Genomic DNA, 15,793 nt, shown 5'->3' with positions numbered 1-15,793 from the left:
GCTTTCTCCACAGAAACTTTAACACATTTTTCATTGAAATAGCTATTTCCAAGGTGTCTTTTACACATTTTTGTACATAAGAATCATATGACATTGACCAATATGCACAAAATGGCTGCCAAATCACATAGCAAACACTTTAAGGGATTTTGCACAAAAATCTGTGGAACTGGCTCCCATCAAGATAAGAGTGACTAAGTGCCCACATGCCCAAACACTCTTGTCCTTTGACCCACCTCCACGAATCCTGCAGGAATACACTCCTTTAAAAATCTGCAATAAATTATGCTACTTGCTGTTGTCTGATGAACTCACTGCCCTGCTAAGTCAGCTGTTTTTGAGTGATTATGTGAGGTGGTGGTTGATTTAACCTGACTGTATGGCTGGTCTGAAATATCACCTTTGCTACTAACTTAAATATGTGCATGTCAAATAGCACCTATGCAATTTATAGCACATGTTGCCTCCTACATTTTTAATAGAATAGGATGTAAAATGGCTATAACTGAAGCTAGACAGACTATAAAAGTTAATTTTCTGGAGAAAATTTGGGTAAAAAAAAATCCAGACGTGGCTTATTTTTTGTTTGAACTTCTGCAAGTGTTTAAAATATGACCACCAGATGTCACTATGTATTTTATATGAGGAATATAAACGTTGCACATCTTTAAAAAGTATGAAAAAGTGGGTAATATGGAGCCAAACGTTGCCAGCAGCTCCATATGAGCATGTATTCACAGTTTAAAGATTTCTAAATGGAGTTTGGCACAACTCTACACACAGACAGAGAACACTTAGTGTAAGAAGATGAAAGATATAGAGGGAATAGTGCTAGTTTGAAGCTAGGTCACTTCTAAGGGACAAACCCAAGGATCCTAAAAGAAGCTGTGCATTGTTCCTGTGTATAGTTTATGAGGTAAACTGTAGCACATAGCGGTAACATGGCAGCCTTTGTGGAGTCTAGTTTGATTTAAAAATACTTTCTTCTCAGTGGTATTCAAATAAAACGTGTCTCAGAGTGGTAATAAGAGCACTTACCCTCGCTTCCATACTGTTTTCCATTGTTCGCACCCATTTTAAAGAATACATAATCTATGCGCAAAACCCGGTGTATCAAAAGGAGGTTAAATTCCAGAGAAAAGGGCAGTCTTTCCACAAAGATAGGCGAGACACTCAAGAGTTTTGTGCAGGGCCGCTAGCTCTGACTCCAAATAGTTAATCCAGATGTTGAACAGAGGACGCCTCAGCATTACGCAAACCTAGAGTCCAGACTCGAGCTTCTTCCAGCGGTGCAGACTTTCTATATCTGAAACATCCACAGACAAAGAGCGGTGAACGCAGAAAGGAAGAAAAAAAAAAATCCCAGATTCGAGGAGTTAGGAGAAAAGTTTTGTGAAGTGCCCTAAATGGTAAGCAGCTGTTTATCAGGCTGAGTGCGGGCAATCATAGCGGCCAGACAAGTTACTGAGGACTCCCAGCTCTCCTCCGCTGGATCTGGATTTAAAGAGACCGCAGACCAGGGAGGGAGATGTGGATATTTAAAGAAAGATAAGCCAAAGACTGACTGTGACTCACAAACACTGGTGGAAGAAGTTTCTCAGATCTTGAATAAAAGTAGCAATGCCACAGTGTAGAAATTTTTGGGTAAAAGTAAAAGGCATGCGTTAATTTTTTTTTTTTACTGAAGTACAAAAGTGATAGAATCAAAATGTAGGCTACTTAAAGCACCAAAAGTAAAATAAATCATTGTGCAGAAAGGGCTAATTTCAAAATAATGGAGGCTACATTATATTTATGGATTATAATGGGTGGATTACTGAAGGACGCTACCGGGCACAGGCCCACAAACCCACAAAATGACCTCAAAGAGATAAAATATGACCCAAAAAAAGACACAAAACGAGATCAAAGATGAAAAAGGATCTCAGAGAAACACAAAATAACAACAACAAGTGGCAAGACAACCACAGAGAGACACAAAATGACTCCAAGGACACACAAAATGACCTAAGAGGCAAAAAATTACATTAGAGAGTAAAAAGGACTTCAAACAGACACAAAACAACGACAAAGAATGGCAAAACAACCACATAGAGCCAAAGAGCCATAAAATGACCTAAAAGACACACAAAAATAACTATAAAAAGTGATCAAACAGCTGCCAAGAGACATAAAATGACCATAAAGAGACACAAAATAACTATAAAAAGTGACCAAACAACTGCCAAGAGAAACAAAATGACCCTAAAGAGACATAAAATGATTTCAAAGACACACAAAATGACCTGAAAGACACAAAATGACTACAAAAAGGGACAAAACAACCACAAAGAGAGACCAAAAATAACCTAAAAGAGACACAAAACATAAAAAAATACACAAAATGATGTCAAAGAAACACAAAACCACAAAAAGATGCAGAACAATTACAAAGAGATCAAAACAACAACAAAAAGAGACAAAACCACCACAAAGTCTGTGTTTCTGGCTCCTGTGTAGCAGAGGTGGTGGGGCCTTTTGCATATCTGTGCTCAGGGGTCCACTGTCTCATAATCTGCCCATGTGGACTATAATCATTGATGCATTACTTAATAATATTATTTACTTTATATACTGCCATTTAGTTTATAAAAATCCCCCTGGATTCTCTAAAGTTTTTCCTTAACTTTACCTATATTAATACATCATCATTGATTTGTAATTGGATTTTGTGTAATTAATGTGAATCTTCAAAGTAACTATTAATTAACTCAACCAAACAGTGGAATGAAAAGTATAATATCTGCCCCTGAAGTGGAGTACAAATAGATTATAAATATATAATATATAATAATATATATATTATAATATATATATATAATATATATTATATAATAGATTACAAGTGCCTCAGAATTGTACTTAAGTACAGTACTTGAGTAAATGTACTTCCACCACTGGAATGACACACTCATGGTCTATAATAGAAGCAGTCACAGCCCCATGAAGTTATTTTCTCTTATGTAGCTCATTAATATTAAAGCATTATGTCATCACCACAGGTGTGACTTTAAGAGACTCGGCCAATCAGAACTGAGGACACATAATCTCCTAAATATTCTGAGGATATAGGCCTGCTGAAAGAAGAGAATGGTTTAACCACACATGTGGGATTGTGTCTATGAATAGCAGCCACACAGGTCATCGGATATCCAGAAGTAAAGTCTCAGGACAAAACCAGTTGTCTGCCGTTGACAGGCGACTTATTATTCTGGATACATGTTGAAATTCCTTTCTAAATGCACACAACCGACAGATCCACTGAAGATGACGGGATATTTTAGTCTATACTGACTAATTAGATACACAAGTTAATAAACTTTCATTTGATCTCAAATATACTATTCATGAAAAGATCAAGGGATACTTTTCTCTTGTTACAACACAATGGAAAATGCTTTAACTTAAACTGAGCAGACACTAAAAGTTAATCTTCTGTAGGTGATTTGTGGGTGTGTTTGTTTGTTTCCATATAGGCACATATTCTGCCAATTTGAAGATTTAAAATGGAGTTTGGCGTAAGTTTAACTCTACACAAACACAGCATTAAAAGTAAATTTATAGAGGAGACAGTGCTAGTTTAAAGCTATCTCTTGTGTCCAAGCATGGGCGGATTATGAGTCAATGGGTCCCTGGGCAAAGACATGTTAAAGGCCCCACCACCTCTGCTACATAGGAGCAAGACACGCAAACCTTGTTGTGATTTTACCTCTTCTTAGTTGTTGTTGTTTTGCTTCTCTTTGTAGTAATGTTGTGTGTGGTCATTTTGCATCTCTTTGCTGGCGCCGTGCATCTTTTTGTGGCTTTGTATCTCTTTGTGATCATTCTAATTCTGTTTTGGACATTTTATGTTTCTGAGGCAGTTGTGTGTCTCTTTGTAGTTGTTTTGTGTTTTTTTTAAGTCAGTTTTGCATCTCTTTTGGGTTGTTTTGCCCCTTTTTGTGGTTACTTTACTTTGAAGTAATTTTGTGTCTCTTTTGCATCTCTTTTTGAGTCTCTTTGTGGTCATTTTGTTTCTTTTTTTAGACATTTTGTGTCTCTGAGGCAGTTGTGTGTCTCTCTGTCGTTGTTTTGTGTTTCTTTGAAGTCATTTTGCATCTTTTCTGGCTGTTTTTTTGGTCTCTGTCGTTGTTTTGTGTCTCTTTCATGTTGTTTTGCCCCTTCTTTTAGTAATTTTGTGTCTTTTTTGGTCATTGGTCAGTTGTTTACCCACTTTTTGTAGTTCTTTTACTTTGAAGTAATTTTGTGTCTGAGGTTTTTTGCATCTCTTTTTGAGTCTCTGTGATAATTTTGTTTCTTTTTAGGACATTTTGTGTCTCTGAGGCAGTTGTGTGTCTCTTCGTGGTCGTGTTGTGTTTCTTTGGCGCCATTTTGTGTCTCCTTTGGGTTGTTTTGCCTCTTTTTATAGTTACTGAAGTCATCCTGTGTGCCTCTGAAGTTCTTTTGCATCTCTTACTGGTCTGTTTGTGTCGCTTTGGTCATTTTGTTTCTTTTTTAGACATTTTGTGCCTCTGAGGCAGTTGTGTGTTACTTTGTTGTCGTTTTGTGTTTCTTTGAGGTCATTTTGCATCTTTTCTGGCTGTTTGAAGTTATTTGTGTCTCTTTTAGGTTGTTTTGCTCCTTCTTTTAGTAAATTTGTGTCTTTTTTGGTCATTGGTCAGTTGTTTACCCACTTTTTGTAGTTCTTTTACTTTGCAGTAATTTTGTATGTCTGAGGGTTTTTTTGCATCTTTTTGTGGTCTTTTTGAGTCTCTTCGTGATAATTTTGTTTCTTTTCTGGACATTTTGTTGTGTGTCTCTTTGTTGTCATGTTGTGTTTCTTTGGAGCCATTTTGTGTCTCTTTTGGGTTGTTTTGCCCCTTCTTTTAGTAATTTTGTGTCTTTTTTGGTCACTGGTTGGTTGTTAACCCACTTTTTGTAGTTCTTTTACTTTGAAGTAATTTTGTATCTCTGAGGGTTTGTTTTTGCATCTTTTTGTGGTCTTTTTGAGTCTGTGATTATTTTGTTTCTTTTCTGGACATTTTGTTGTTGTGGTTGTTTTGTCCCTTTTTGTAGTTAATTTACTTTGAAATAATCTTGTGTCTCTTTGAAGTTCTTTTGCATCTCTTTGTGGCCATTTTCTTTTCTTTTGTTAGACATTTTGTGTCTCTGAGGCAGCTGTTTGTTTCTTTGTAGTTGTTTTCTCTTTCTTTGAAGTCATTTTGTGTCTTTTTTTGTCTCTGTAGTTGTTTTGGGTCTCTTTGCAGTCATTTTTTTCTCTCTGGTTGTTTTGCCCCTGTAGTGAATGTTTGCTCTGAGGAATTTTTTGTCCTATTTTGGTTGCTTTGTTTCTTCGTGGTTGTTTGTATTTTGCCCCTTTCGGAGTAAATTTGTATCACTTTGCAGTTCCTTCTAATCTCTTTGTGGTCTTTTTGTGTCCCTTCCTGGTCAGTACTTGTTCATTTGTCTGACATTATGTGGGTGAAGGGGGGGGGTCTCTGGTACTTTAGGCCCTTGTGCCTGATAGGCCCATTCAGTAACCTATCCATGTATCCAGGGGAAAACTCAAGAAAGCTGCACACCTTAGAAAGAGTACTGTGTTTTTCTTTGTGCAAACAGCACGATGGAGCTTTCTGTATGCATATTTTGCTTCTTTGCATTGCATGGCAAAATATGTCTGATAGTATATGTGTGCTTTATTGGTAGCTGTCCTGGCCAGCACCCAGGAAAACTAAGATATTTCAGACTGTGGAGTTTCCATTCCACAAAGGTATTGAACTCCTACACTTTCACACCAACTGTAATTCATTTATTGCACTAAAATGTAGTTTTAAGAGGGGGAAAAATGACTAAGTGTGATCTGTAATATTTAATCAAGCCCTACCCTTGATATTATTTATGCATCAAGCATTTCTTATTTCAATGTGTTGATCTCTGCTTTACTCTTATGAGCCATCAAGAATGCACTTTAACAATGTTTGATTGGCTCACATGGTACCAATCAACTGGGCTCTTGGCTGTCTGAGGGAGGTCAAATGCCAAACCTCAAACCTTTACAGGCAGCAATCTCTGCCACACTGGAATGCAATGTAAGAAACGCTGTAGCTCTCTGCAGGAGATGGATGTGATCATACACTAACTGGATTAACTTAAACTGCTGCAGTGACACAGCATCTCTAGCTGAGAGAAAATGACCAGATGCAAGTTACAAATGACATGTTTGATGTTATTTTGCCAAAACATTTATTTAACCCTTAAAAATGACACATTTTAACCTATAGGTCATCACATGTAAACATACAGTCTCAGATCAGCTCTGACAGTTGGCCATCATTAGTCATCCAGTGTGAAAACACACCCACAGCAGTGAACGGGTAAGGGTTGACAACAGGAGTTGAGTTTATTTCAGGAAGGAGCTCAGATTTGGCAACAGATATGGCACAGCAGGCTGAACCAGAAACACTGAAGCTGTCTTCTGGCACAGCTGCACTATGGGAGTACGCAGTCAAGGCGCCGTTGGTGTCAGTCACAGCGGTGCTTGAGGGCGCCGAGTGGTCATTTTCAGCCTCTGTGGTGGCCAGATGGCTGGGAGAATGTGGGGCAGAGGTGATCTCCTCTAGCTTGCAGTATAATGTCCTCAAGGTCACGGGAACGGACATGAACCTGAGGCACAGTAACAGAAAAGATCAGGCTGAGGCCAAAATGCAAAGATGTCAGCTTTCCACACTCTTAATGGGTTACTTAAGTAATTTTCAACCTGGACCCTATTTTCCCTTATTTATGTGTCTAAGTGCATAATGGGAACAACAACAATTTTTGAAATTGTTCCAGTATTGAGTGAGACTGCTGCAGCTGGCGGCCACAAAACAGGCTGCAAAATAACCACTCAGGGCATTTGTGCACCGTCAATTTACGTCCACTAAGTGCTTGTTTATGCCACTGACAGGCTCAGATTGTTTTTCTGCTTGTCCAACAACATCGTGAAAAGGATCCCTACAGAGATAGAGCTTCTGATTAAAAAATGTTAATTTTTCTTTATCCAGAAACAGCCCTTAGATTGCTATGGCCAAACCCACCAGGCTTCATTTAAATAAAAGGCAATTTAATCATCATAAAAACACTTAATTCAAAGTCAACAAAAACAAAATAAAAACCTGACAAAAACTATCTTGGTTCATCTTTTCACCGTTCCAACAATCACAAACTCTGGTTTGGTTGAAATAGTCCTTTAATACCCCCAGTAATATGCAAAAATATATTGGCTCTATACATGATAAAATCAAGTTAATTTAAATGTAGTCTGGTGGGTTAGACGAAAGCGATTTTGGGGCAGTTCCAGGTGAAGAAAAAAGGTTCTTACTTTATAACAAAAAGGTCTATCCCTGTAGGGATCCTTTCTATAATGTTGTCAGACACTTGCAACAATCTGAGCCTGTCAGTGGCAAAAACAGCATTTTTAGTGAATGCAAACTGACGATGCACAAAATGCCCTGAGTGGTCACATTACAGCCTGTTGTCTTGCTCAATGCTGTACCAATTTCGAAAATTGTTGTCTCCATTAGTCACTTAGACACAAAAACATGAGAAAATAAGGTCCAGGTTGAAAAACACAAAAGTTACCGTTAACATGAAATCATGAAAATCAGTCCAAAACAATCTCAATCTGGATTCTCTCATGATGCAAGATGCAAGCCATACCTCCTCATGACATTGGAGAGGTATTCATCTGTACAGGGATCCTTTATTCCTGCTCCGAACAAAGTGCAGATGATCTCACGAGCATTGGGTACATTCACCAGCACTGTGGCCAAAAAAATAAATATATAAATTAAAAGTACACACACTATGGGTAAAAAGGATCCAAACTAATCAGATAAAAGTAGTATTCTGTGGCAAGTGCTCACAAACAGCAAGGGAGTCAGTGTCAGGTCGGTGGAAGGTCACAGAAAAACTGGTCTCAGTCTCTGGACGGACTTCAAAGTGCAGGTCACAAACTGAACCTGATAGCAGAATCAAATCAATAAACCATCACATAACTCACTAATTAATGTTTAAAAATAGTCCTGCTGACTTTGCATGAATGTCTCTGTCTATTCTAACTGATTTGTGTGATGTACAAAAAATCGTCCTACCTGTTCCAGCACACTGAGAGGTGAAGCAGCTCCTCAGCAGGGTGTTGATGACACACTGATGTCGAAGCAGCTCCAGCAGGGCCGGGACGTGGGCAGGGTGGGTGAAGGGAATACTGTCCATGACAGTCCCTCTCTGAGCAGGCACCTCCCATGCAGCTCTGGGGAGGATGTAACTGTGCATCACACCACCAGGAAGAGGCTGCACAGAAAAAGTACTGATTCCTTTTGTGCCATGCTGTACATCTGAAGGCTTGTATAATAATTCAGCTTGAAATGACCTTTTGCAGTGAGCTTTAAAATGTGCTGATCACATACCACTGTAAAAACAGTATCCTCCTCATCTAATGTCTCCCCATGGCTGTTTGCACTTGAACGTCTCATCACAAGTTGGGGTAATGGTGCCCACTGCAGGTCAACGTCTGGTATGGCCACATCTATGAAACCGCAGAGGAGGAACAAGAGAGCATGAGATGGGGTGATGCTTTTGGGCTCTTCTTCCAAATAGAAAACTTTTTAAAAAGTCTAATCTTTACTCTGACCTGTAGTTTGTTTGAGCTTGTTTACAAAAGACAACATTATTGGTATGGCCGGCTGCAGTTTGAGGAGAAAGCAGGCAGGCAGCGACTCATGTGGCGCCTCACTTAACGGCAGGAACACAGGAGAACTGCCACAGGACATTACTAAATCAACACCATTGGCACTGACATTCACATTCACTGTGGGGTGTAAAATGATTGGTATCCTGTTGAGTGAGAGATTAAACGGTGACACGTTACCCCTGGGGGTCCAGCTGCGGGAGCACAGATGCCATCTGAAGCTTGTGGGTCGCATTGCTGACACCTACAGTCACCTGGGCTGCCTGGATGACTCTCTCTGTATCGATCATTTCTTTGAAAAACAAGAGCTTTTAAAGGACAGCTACAGGCACTTTTGAAGACCTGACATGTATATAGGAATGTGCCTTGTTTGTGGCAGGAACTTCGACATCTTACTTAAATCTGAGGTCTTCATTTCATCAGTTGGGGTGATATAGAACTGGATCGTCAGGGGGCAATCTAGAGTGATAAATTAAATATTAATTGAAGAAAATATAGATGCATAACTTAACTTTAATTTACGTACCTTCTTTTCCAGCTATCAGAAGCCCAATCCTGCCATTGTTAATCACGTCCATCTCGGGGTCAGAGTCCTCCGGCACCCTGAAAGCACAAAAGCAGTGCAGATTCAAAAAAGTATTAAAAGTAGGATCTGGAGGATTTTCAAACAAAACAAAATATAGACATATACAAATGAAATCCTGCGTAATCATCACCTATGGGCTTCTACTCATGTGTGGTGGTGACTCTGTTTGCAGAGCTCCTGCCCTTTAACTGTATGTTGATGTTTTTATGAGCGGGCTGCTTCTGGCCAGAGATTTCCCCAGCCAATGAGAGAGTGCAGGTGCCGTGCCCGAGTGTGTCTGAGCGTGCACCAGCGCGAACCTTGCCTGAACCTCTTCTGTGAAGCCTTCTTCCGTACCTCCGGGCTCCGTACACCCGGGAGAAATGGCGGATAGACGTACCCACAAAGAAAAGGAAATTCAATGTGAGTGAGGCAAAACGCCGAGCCGATAAAGCACGGGCCAAAACTTGTGTGAATATCGGGGTGACTTGCACCTGCTTTCGAGCATTGAAGGAGAGGCTCGGGATGTACAGCGACGCAGAGTTGGCCTGCTTTCTGTTGGACAGGTAAATCCCAAATACAGGCCGGTTAGCTTGTGCTAGTATGCCAATTTATCAACTTTTCCATTACAACAACTGTAATTCCTATGTAGTTTGTTGTGGAGGCTAATTCCGACTATCAACCGATGCAAATAACTTTACGTTTAGCTAATATATGGCTTGATGTAGTGTGAGGATTGAGCTTTGAATCATTCTGTGTAACACCCAACTGCCGGGAGGCGTAGGGGCAGCGCACAGTTGAGCCTGATGGGAGGGGCCAAATTTGAATGTGTGTTCTGCACAAATTACCACCTCTAAGAATGGCAAAAGCTCTTTCATTTTAATTCAGACATATTGTACTTGTATTGTGATACTTTTCATTTTTTTCATATTTTTATTATAATTTCATTTGATTCTAAATGTATATTTCTCGATTTTTGCAACACTTGTTTTCATTCTTAGTTTCACTTCCCCCTCACTGTGTTTATGTTATGCACCAAAGCAAATTCTTTGTATGTGAAAACCTACTTGGAAACACATCAGGTTAAGATTTTGAATATCAGTCAAAATTTGTGTTACTATCATATGATGAACAATCATAAGAATGCCAAAAAATGTGTTACAATCTCGACAAATCAATTATTACATGACAAGTTTTTGGGCATTCTTAATTTGCACCCTGCTGATCACCAGTTAGTATTTTTATGATCTCCGCCATTAACCTGTTTACATTTCTGTGCAGAATTTAGCTGCCAGGCTTTTAACCAGAACCAAGAGCCGTGATCACATCACTCCAGTTTTAGTCTCTTCACACTGGCTCCCATATGTTTCACAATAAATTTTAAGATCACTTTAAAGGCTCTTCATTGTCTCCCTCCCAGCTATATCTCCAACCTCGTAGTACCGTTCATGCCAGGACATACTTCAGGGTCCTCAGGCAGAGGTCTTTTGTATGTTCCAGAGGCCTGGCTGAAAACTAAAGTGGACAGAGCTTTTGCTGTCAGGGCCCCGAAGCTCTGGAACGGTCTGCCTGAGGGATCAGGTTGGCAGAGTCAGTGATCTCTTTTAAGTCCCTTTTTAAAATGTACGTTTATCCGAGAGCATTTCCTGATTTTACTTAAGTTTTTAAGTTAATTCTTATTTCCACAGTTTTTATAAACCAAAGTGTTTTTATCAGTTCATTAAAAAGTTGTTTTTATGTCTTGTCTGTGTTCATTATTGACAAGTGAAGCACTTTGTAACTCTGATTTGAAAAGCGCTTAATAGATTAAGGTTCGTATTATTATTACAGTACATTTCTGACATTGTGGTACATTTGTTTTTTGCAGCTTACTGATAATCTTTTATTGTTCTATTTTCTTTGTTTGAACTCTATATATGTGGACTCTTTTACTACATTGTACTGCAACTTCTGCACAACAACTTCTCTTGGGATAAATAAAATTCAATCACATGTCACTTACCTATGCAGTTGTGATATTTTCTGCAAGTCCTTCCCGAGGCATTGCAGAGATGTAAACAATTTTAATTTGTTTTCACTGAAACAAAAAAGACAAATGGTTAAATGACTGCAAGAGGCCTACAATTATAAAGGTTTATAAGTATTTTTAAGAGACAGTTCACCCCAAAATCAAAATACATATTTTGCCTCTTAGCTGTTGTGCTTTATAGCAGTCTAGATTGTTCCGGTGAGAGTCACTGAGTGTTTGAGATATCAGCCATAGAGATGTCCGCCTTCTCTCCAATATAATGGAACTTGATGGCACTCAGCTTGTGGTGCTCAAAGTGCCAAAAAATACATTTGAGAAACTCAACAGCAATGTCTCTTTCCAGAAATCATGATCCAGTTACTGAAGATAATCCACAGACCTTGTTGTGAGCAGTTTCATGTAGGAACTATATTTTTTTCTACTTAACTACACCCCCATACTCTATAGGGCATGGAAGGAAGAGTGCATCTACTCATGGATGAAAGGCTTGTGCTTGTGACAGTGCAAAATGTAAACATTAATGGTGTCCTCCTTGGCTGAGCTGTAACGTTAGCTAGCTCAGTGGTGCTAGGTGAGCTAACAGTGGATGCACGCTTCCTTCTGCGTGGTGATTCGGTTGGCAGGTGCAGCTCGGTAGACCGAAAATAGCTCCTACATGAAACTGCTCACAACAAGGTCTGTGGATTATCTTGAGTAACCGGTCATGATTTCTGGAAAGAGACATTGCTGTTGAGTTTTTCAGTGTTTCAGAGTTTTTTGGTGTTTTGAGCACCACAAGCCATCTAGTTCCATTATATTGGAGAGAAGTCAGACACCTCTACAGCCGATATCGGCAACACTCAGAAACTCACACCAAAACTATCTAGATTGATAAATACCACTACAGGTAAGAGGAGAAATATGTGGTTTTGATTTTAAGGTGAACTGTCCCTTTAAGAGTAGGTACTTGTCTCCTGGGATGTTGTACTGGTTGACCAGCCCTGCCAGCTTCATGGAGAACTCAGCAAATTCTTTTGACCTGTGCCAAAAGAACAGTTCTATCAGCATCTAAAGCAATTTATCTTCAGGTAATCACTGAAACAGCCCCGTCATCTTAATCTCGCAAGCAAAATGTCAACATTTAAAATTTATCATCACTCTAACACTTACCTCAGCAGCTGAAGAAGGGACTCACTGGGCTGCAAGACAATTTTATTTTATTATCACACAGAGCATACAGAGTAATGTGACTGGAGATGTAATCCACTTACCACAGGGGATCCTCCATGTGGGGCTACTTTCACTTCCTCTACCCCGCCACATGGCAGCAACACCACCTCCAGGTAGAACAAATCGGCTGTCAGGTAGCACGTGGCCTCGGTGATGTGAAAGCCCATTCTAGGGGTGACAGAGTGGGAATATGGAAGGACATTTGTACCACCACATTATATTACAAGAGAAATTAAGCCCTGTAATGAGGATCTTGTTAATTAAAAAAAACAATAGATTAACAAAAAATAAAGATATTGTTGGGCTGTGATGTCAAATATCACAAGCTGACTCTCTACCCTTGTTGACTGGCGATCATTTCCAGACGAGACCTCATGGTGTTCATAGAGGACACTGAAACAAACAAGCTGGCTTACTTACAGTTAAAGTGACATACATGTACTAAGATACATATGGAGTCATTAGCATACTGTTTGTTTACCATTAAACACTTCCTGAAGCCTCTCCAGAGATCTAACAAGTGGCTCGTAGTGTTTGGACTCATCTTTGGGTTTTTCCTAGAGGGACAAAGGGAAGAAAAAAACAACAATGGAGCAGTTGTGTGTCAGTGTCATTCTTGTGTAAACACTCTTTGGTCCTCCCAGCCCATCCCATGACACCATCGCAAAGAGAAATGTTGACATTTGGATGCTTTACACTTTGGGATGGGTATGTTTTTAAAAACTACAATGTGCATTGCGTTCAGTGCTTTGTTTCTGAGATGCCTGGTACTATAAAAGTCCCCTTCAGCATCACTGCTGGCAGGAAACTGCATGACTATTCCCAGCTGCCTTATCCCTTTGGACCACACATCACTTCAGACCACCAAGTAATCAAGTTTCTTTACCAGACTCCAGAGACTGACCACTGCCAAGCTCCACTTTGTATTAATCCAAAAAGTATTATCTACCCTGCTGCTCCACCCATGACAAATCTTAAGAAAACTAACACACCCACTCACAGCCTCGGCGTACAAGTTAGTATAGAAGTGCTAAAAACACTTGAGTGTAAGAGACACCAGAATCTGTGAGGCTTTGCATGTTTGGCCCTAAACCTACACTCAAATGATATACATCTGCAAGTGGAGCTTCTTCCAAAGAACAGATAGTGACTGCCCCGCCAAATGAGACAGTGTTTACAAGAAACAAAGCCCAGGCCCACAAGGCAACCTAAAAAAACTACTTTGTTTTGTTTCAGAAAGGCTCACTACACATATTATGCCATGTTGTTGAAGAGAATCCAAATAACCGTCAATGCACAAACTGATGCAACAACAAAGACTTGTGTGTTCCGGGATAGATGAGCTCATTCTCAGTGCATGACCACACCAGTTCCTGATCTGCAGCACATCATCATATTAGAAAGTCATCCAGTAACAAGTCTTAACAACTTTTAGTTAAGGACACTTCATGTTTCTCTGCATAGAACTAATCTGCATATGTAAAAAAGGGGGAGTTAAATCTAACATGCTGATGAAAACAAAGGCGTTTACTGCATTTTGTTTGTCTTACCATGCATCTTCGGACAAGCTGAAAGGTTTCATTCCATGTCTTCTCTGCAAACTTCAAGTGTAGGTCAGAGATAATGGACTTCATCACTTCAAAAGAGGAGAAAAGAATGACAGTCATAACACTCAAACTACAACACCCACACCCTTAAATTCGTAACAGCTTTTTCTTCAAATTTTGGCATTTACAAATATATCATGGATGGATTACAGAGCAGGCCAAACAGACACAGGGGCCCAATGTGTCGGGACCCTCTCTGGCCTTCACCTGCAAAATGTCACTTAAATTAACACGTACCAACCAAGGGAAATATAATATATCATTAAGTCCAGTCAAAATAATAAGAAAAATCAGAGCCTGATCAGTGATAATAGGTCTGACTTGTCTTGTTTGTTTATGTATCATGATGTAATGTTAGTTATCTTGGATCAAACAGGGGCGTATGATGCAGCTGCTGGACAGAGCCATGATCTGTTTGGAGACTAGTAACAAAAAAGGAATGTGCATATTTAGATAAAACGTCAGCATCATGCAACACTGTCACTGATGTCATGACCTTTTCTTCTTTTATATTTACCTTGGTACCAACCAGAGAAGAGGCTCGAGATGACCACAAAGAGACACAAAAAGACCCCAAAGAGGTGCAAAGGAACTGCAAAAAAGTCACAAAATAACTGCAAAAGGTGCAAAACAACCACAAGGGACTACAAAAATGGACAAAACAACCACAAAGAGACTACAAAAAGGACAAAACAACCACAAGGGCCTACAAAAAGGACAAAACAACCACACAGAGACTACAAAAAAGGACAAAACAACCACAAGGGACTGCAAAAAGGACAAAACAACCACAAGGGACTACAAAAATGGACAAAACAACCACAAAGAGACTACAAAAATGGACAAAACAACAAAGAGACACAAAAAGACCACAAAGTGGTACAAAGGAACTGTAAAAAGACACAAAATAACCACAAAAAGGTGCAAAACAACCACTAAGAGACAAAAATTTTACAAAAAAAAAGGAAAAAACAACCAGAAAGAGACAGAGCACTGTTAGAAAAGATATAACATTACCTCAAAGGGACACAGACAACTAGAGAGAGACACAGACTACTACAGGGAGATGTAAACTTACCACACACAAAATTACCACAGGCACAAAATGATTATAAAAAGGGGAAAAACAACCAAAAAGAGACACAAGACAACCAAAAAGATTCAAAATTACCTTTAAAGACACACAGAGACACAAATTTACCACACACACAATTATCACAGACACACAAAACCACAGAAAACGACTGCAAAGACGTGCAAAACAACAATGTTAGATTAAAAAAACACCACTAAGTCTTAGTGTGTTCCTTCTATGTAGACAAGGTGGTGGGGCCTTTTGCATATCTGTGCCCAGGAGCCCATTATCTCACAATACACCCATGTTTGGGTTACTAATAACAAATTATCTTTGTGTTTGGATATAAATGTTTAATACACTAACTCATTTATGTAAAATAAAATAAAAACAACTTCAAACCAACAATACCTGGCTCCTGAAAGTCTGTTTCTGTCCTGCTAACTTGACAAAGGGTCTCCACCTGAACAAAGGTGCTGACACTTATGCAGATTAACCAATTAGTCCATTATCTTGCATGTTCAATCCTCTGCCCTTAATCTGTATTTTATGTTCACGCACG

The 15,793-nt window shown here is 39.4% G+C and overlaps 2 protein-coding genes across 5 annotated transcripts in view; both read right to left on the bottom strand.

Moving 5' to 3' along the window:
- The window catches only part of si:dkey-192l18.9 (F-box/LRR-repeat protein 7), a 36,469-nt gene extending 34,986 nt beyond the window's left edge, over positions 1–1,483 (bottom strand). The window contains exon 1 of the mRNA XM_049565748.1: positions 1,039–1,483. Within this exon, the coding sequence (XP_049421705.1) occupies positions 1,039–1,075 (37 nt within the window). The 5' untranslated portion in view covers positions 1,076–1,483. The remainder of the gene's footprint in view (positions 1–1,038) is intronic.
- A 4,824-nt stretch (positions 1,484–6,307) lies between these two features.
- On the bottom strand, positions 6,308–15,782 carry zgc:111976 (uncharacterized protein LOC553663 homolog). Of its 4 annotated transcripts, XM_049564947.1 has the most exons (18): positions 15,643–15,765; positions 14,674–14,748; positions 14,100–14,185; positions 13,031–13,106; positions 12,888–12,942; positions 12,591–12,717; positions 12,490–12,518; positions 12,287–12,358; positions 11,314–11,388; positions 9,273–9,349; positions 9,143–9,205; positions 8,927–9,038; positions 8,690–8,814; positions 8,466–8,584; positions 8,151–8,349; positions 7,923–8,018; positions 7,717–7,819; positions 6,308–6,681 (listed from the first exon to the last, which is right to left on the bottom strand). In XM_049564947.1, the coding sequence occupies exons 3-18, from the start codon at positions 14,181–14,183 to the stop codon at positions 6,324–6,326; spliced, it is 1,770 nt and encodes a 589-aa protein (XP_049420904.1). In that variant the 5' UTR covers positions 14,184–14,185; positions 14,674–14,748; positions 15,643–15,765; the 3' UTR covers positions 6,308–6,323. The 4 variants fall into 4 exon arrangements, with proteins under 4 accessions (XP_049420904.1, XP_049420903.1, XP_049420905.1 ...); XM_049564946.1 differs by lacking the exon at positions 14,674–14,748 and having other exon boundaries at positions 15,643–15,782; XM_049564948.1 differs by lacking the exons at positions 7,923–8,018; positions 14,674–14,748 and having other exon boundaries at positions 15,643–15,782.
- Between the last annotated feature and the right edge of the window lie 11 nt (positions 15,783–15,793).

Source organism: Epinephelus fuscoguttatus, linkage group LG21 (genome assembly GCF_011397635.1).
Source record: "Epinephelus fuscoguttatus linkage group LG21, E.fuscoguttatus.final_Chr_v1".
Lineage (NCBI taxonomy): Eukaryota > Metazoa > Chordata > Actinopteri > Perciformes > Serranidae > Epinephelus > Epinephelus fuscoguttatus.
This window is presented reverse-complemented; position numbering and strand designations above follow the sequence as displayed.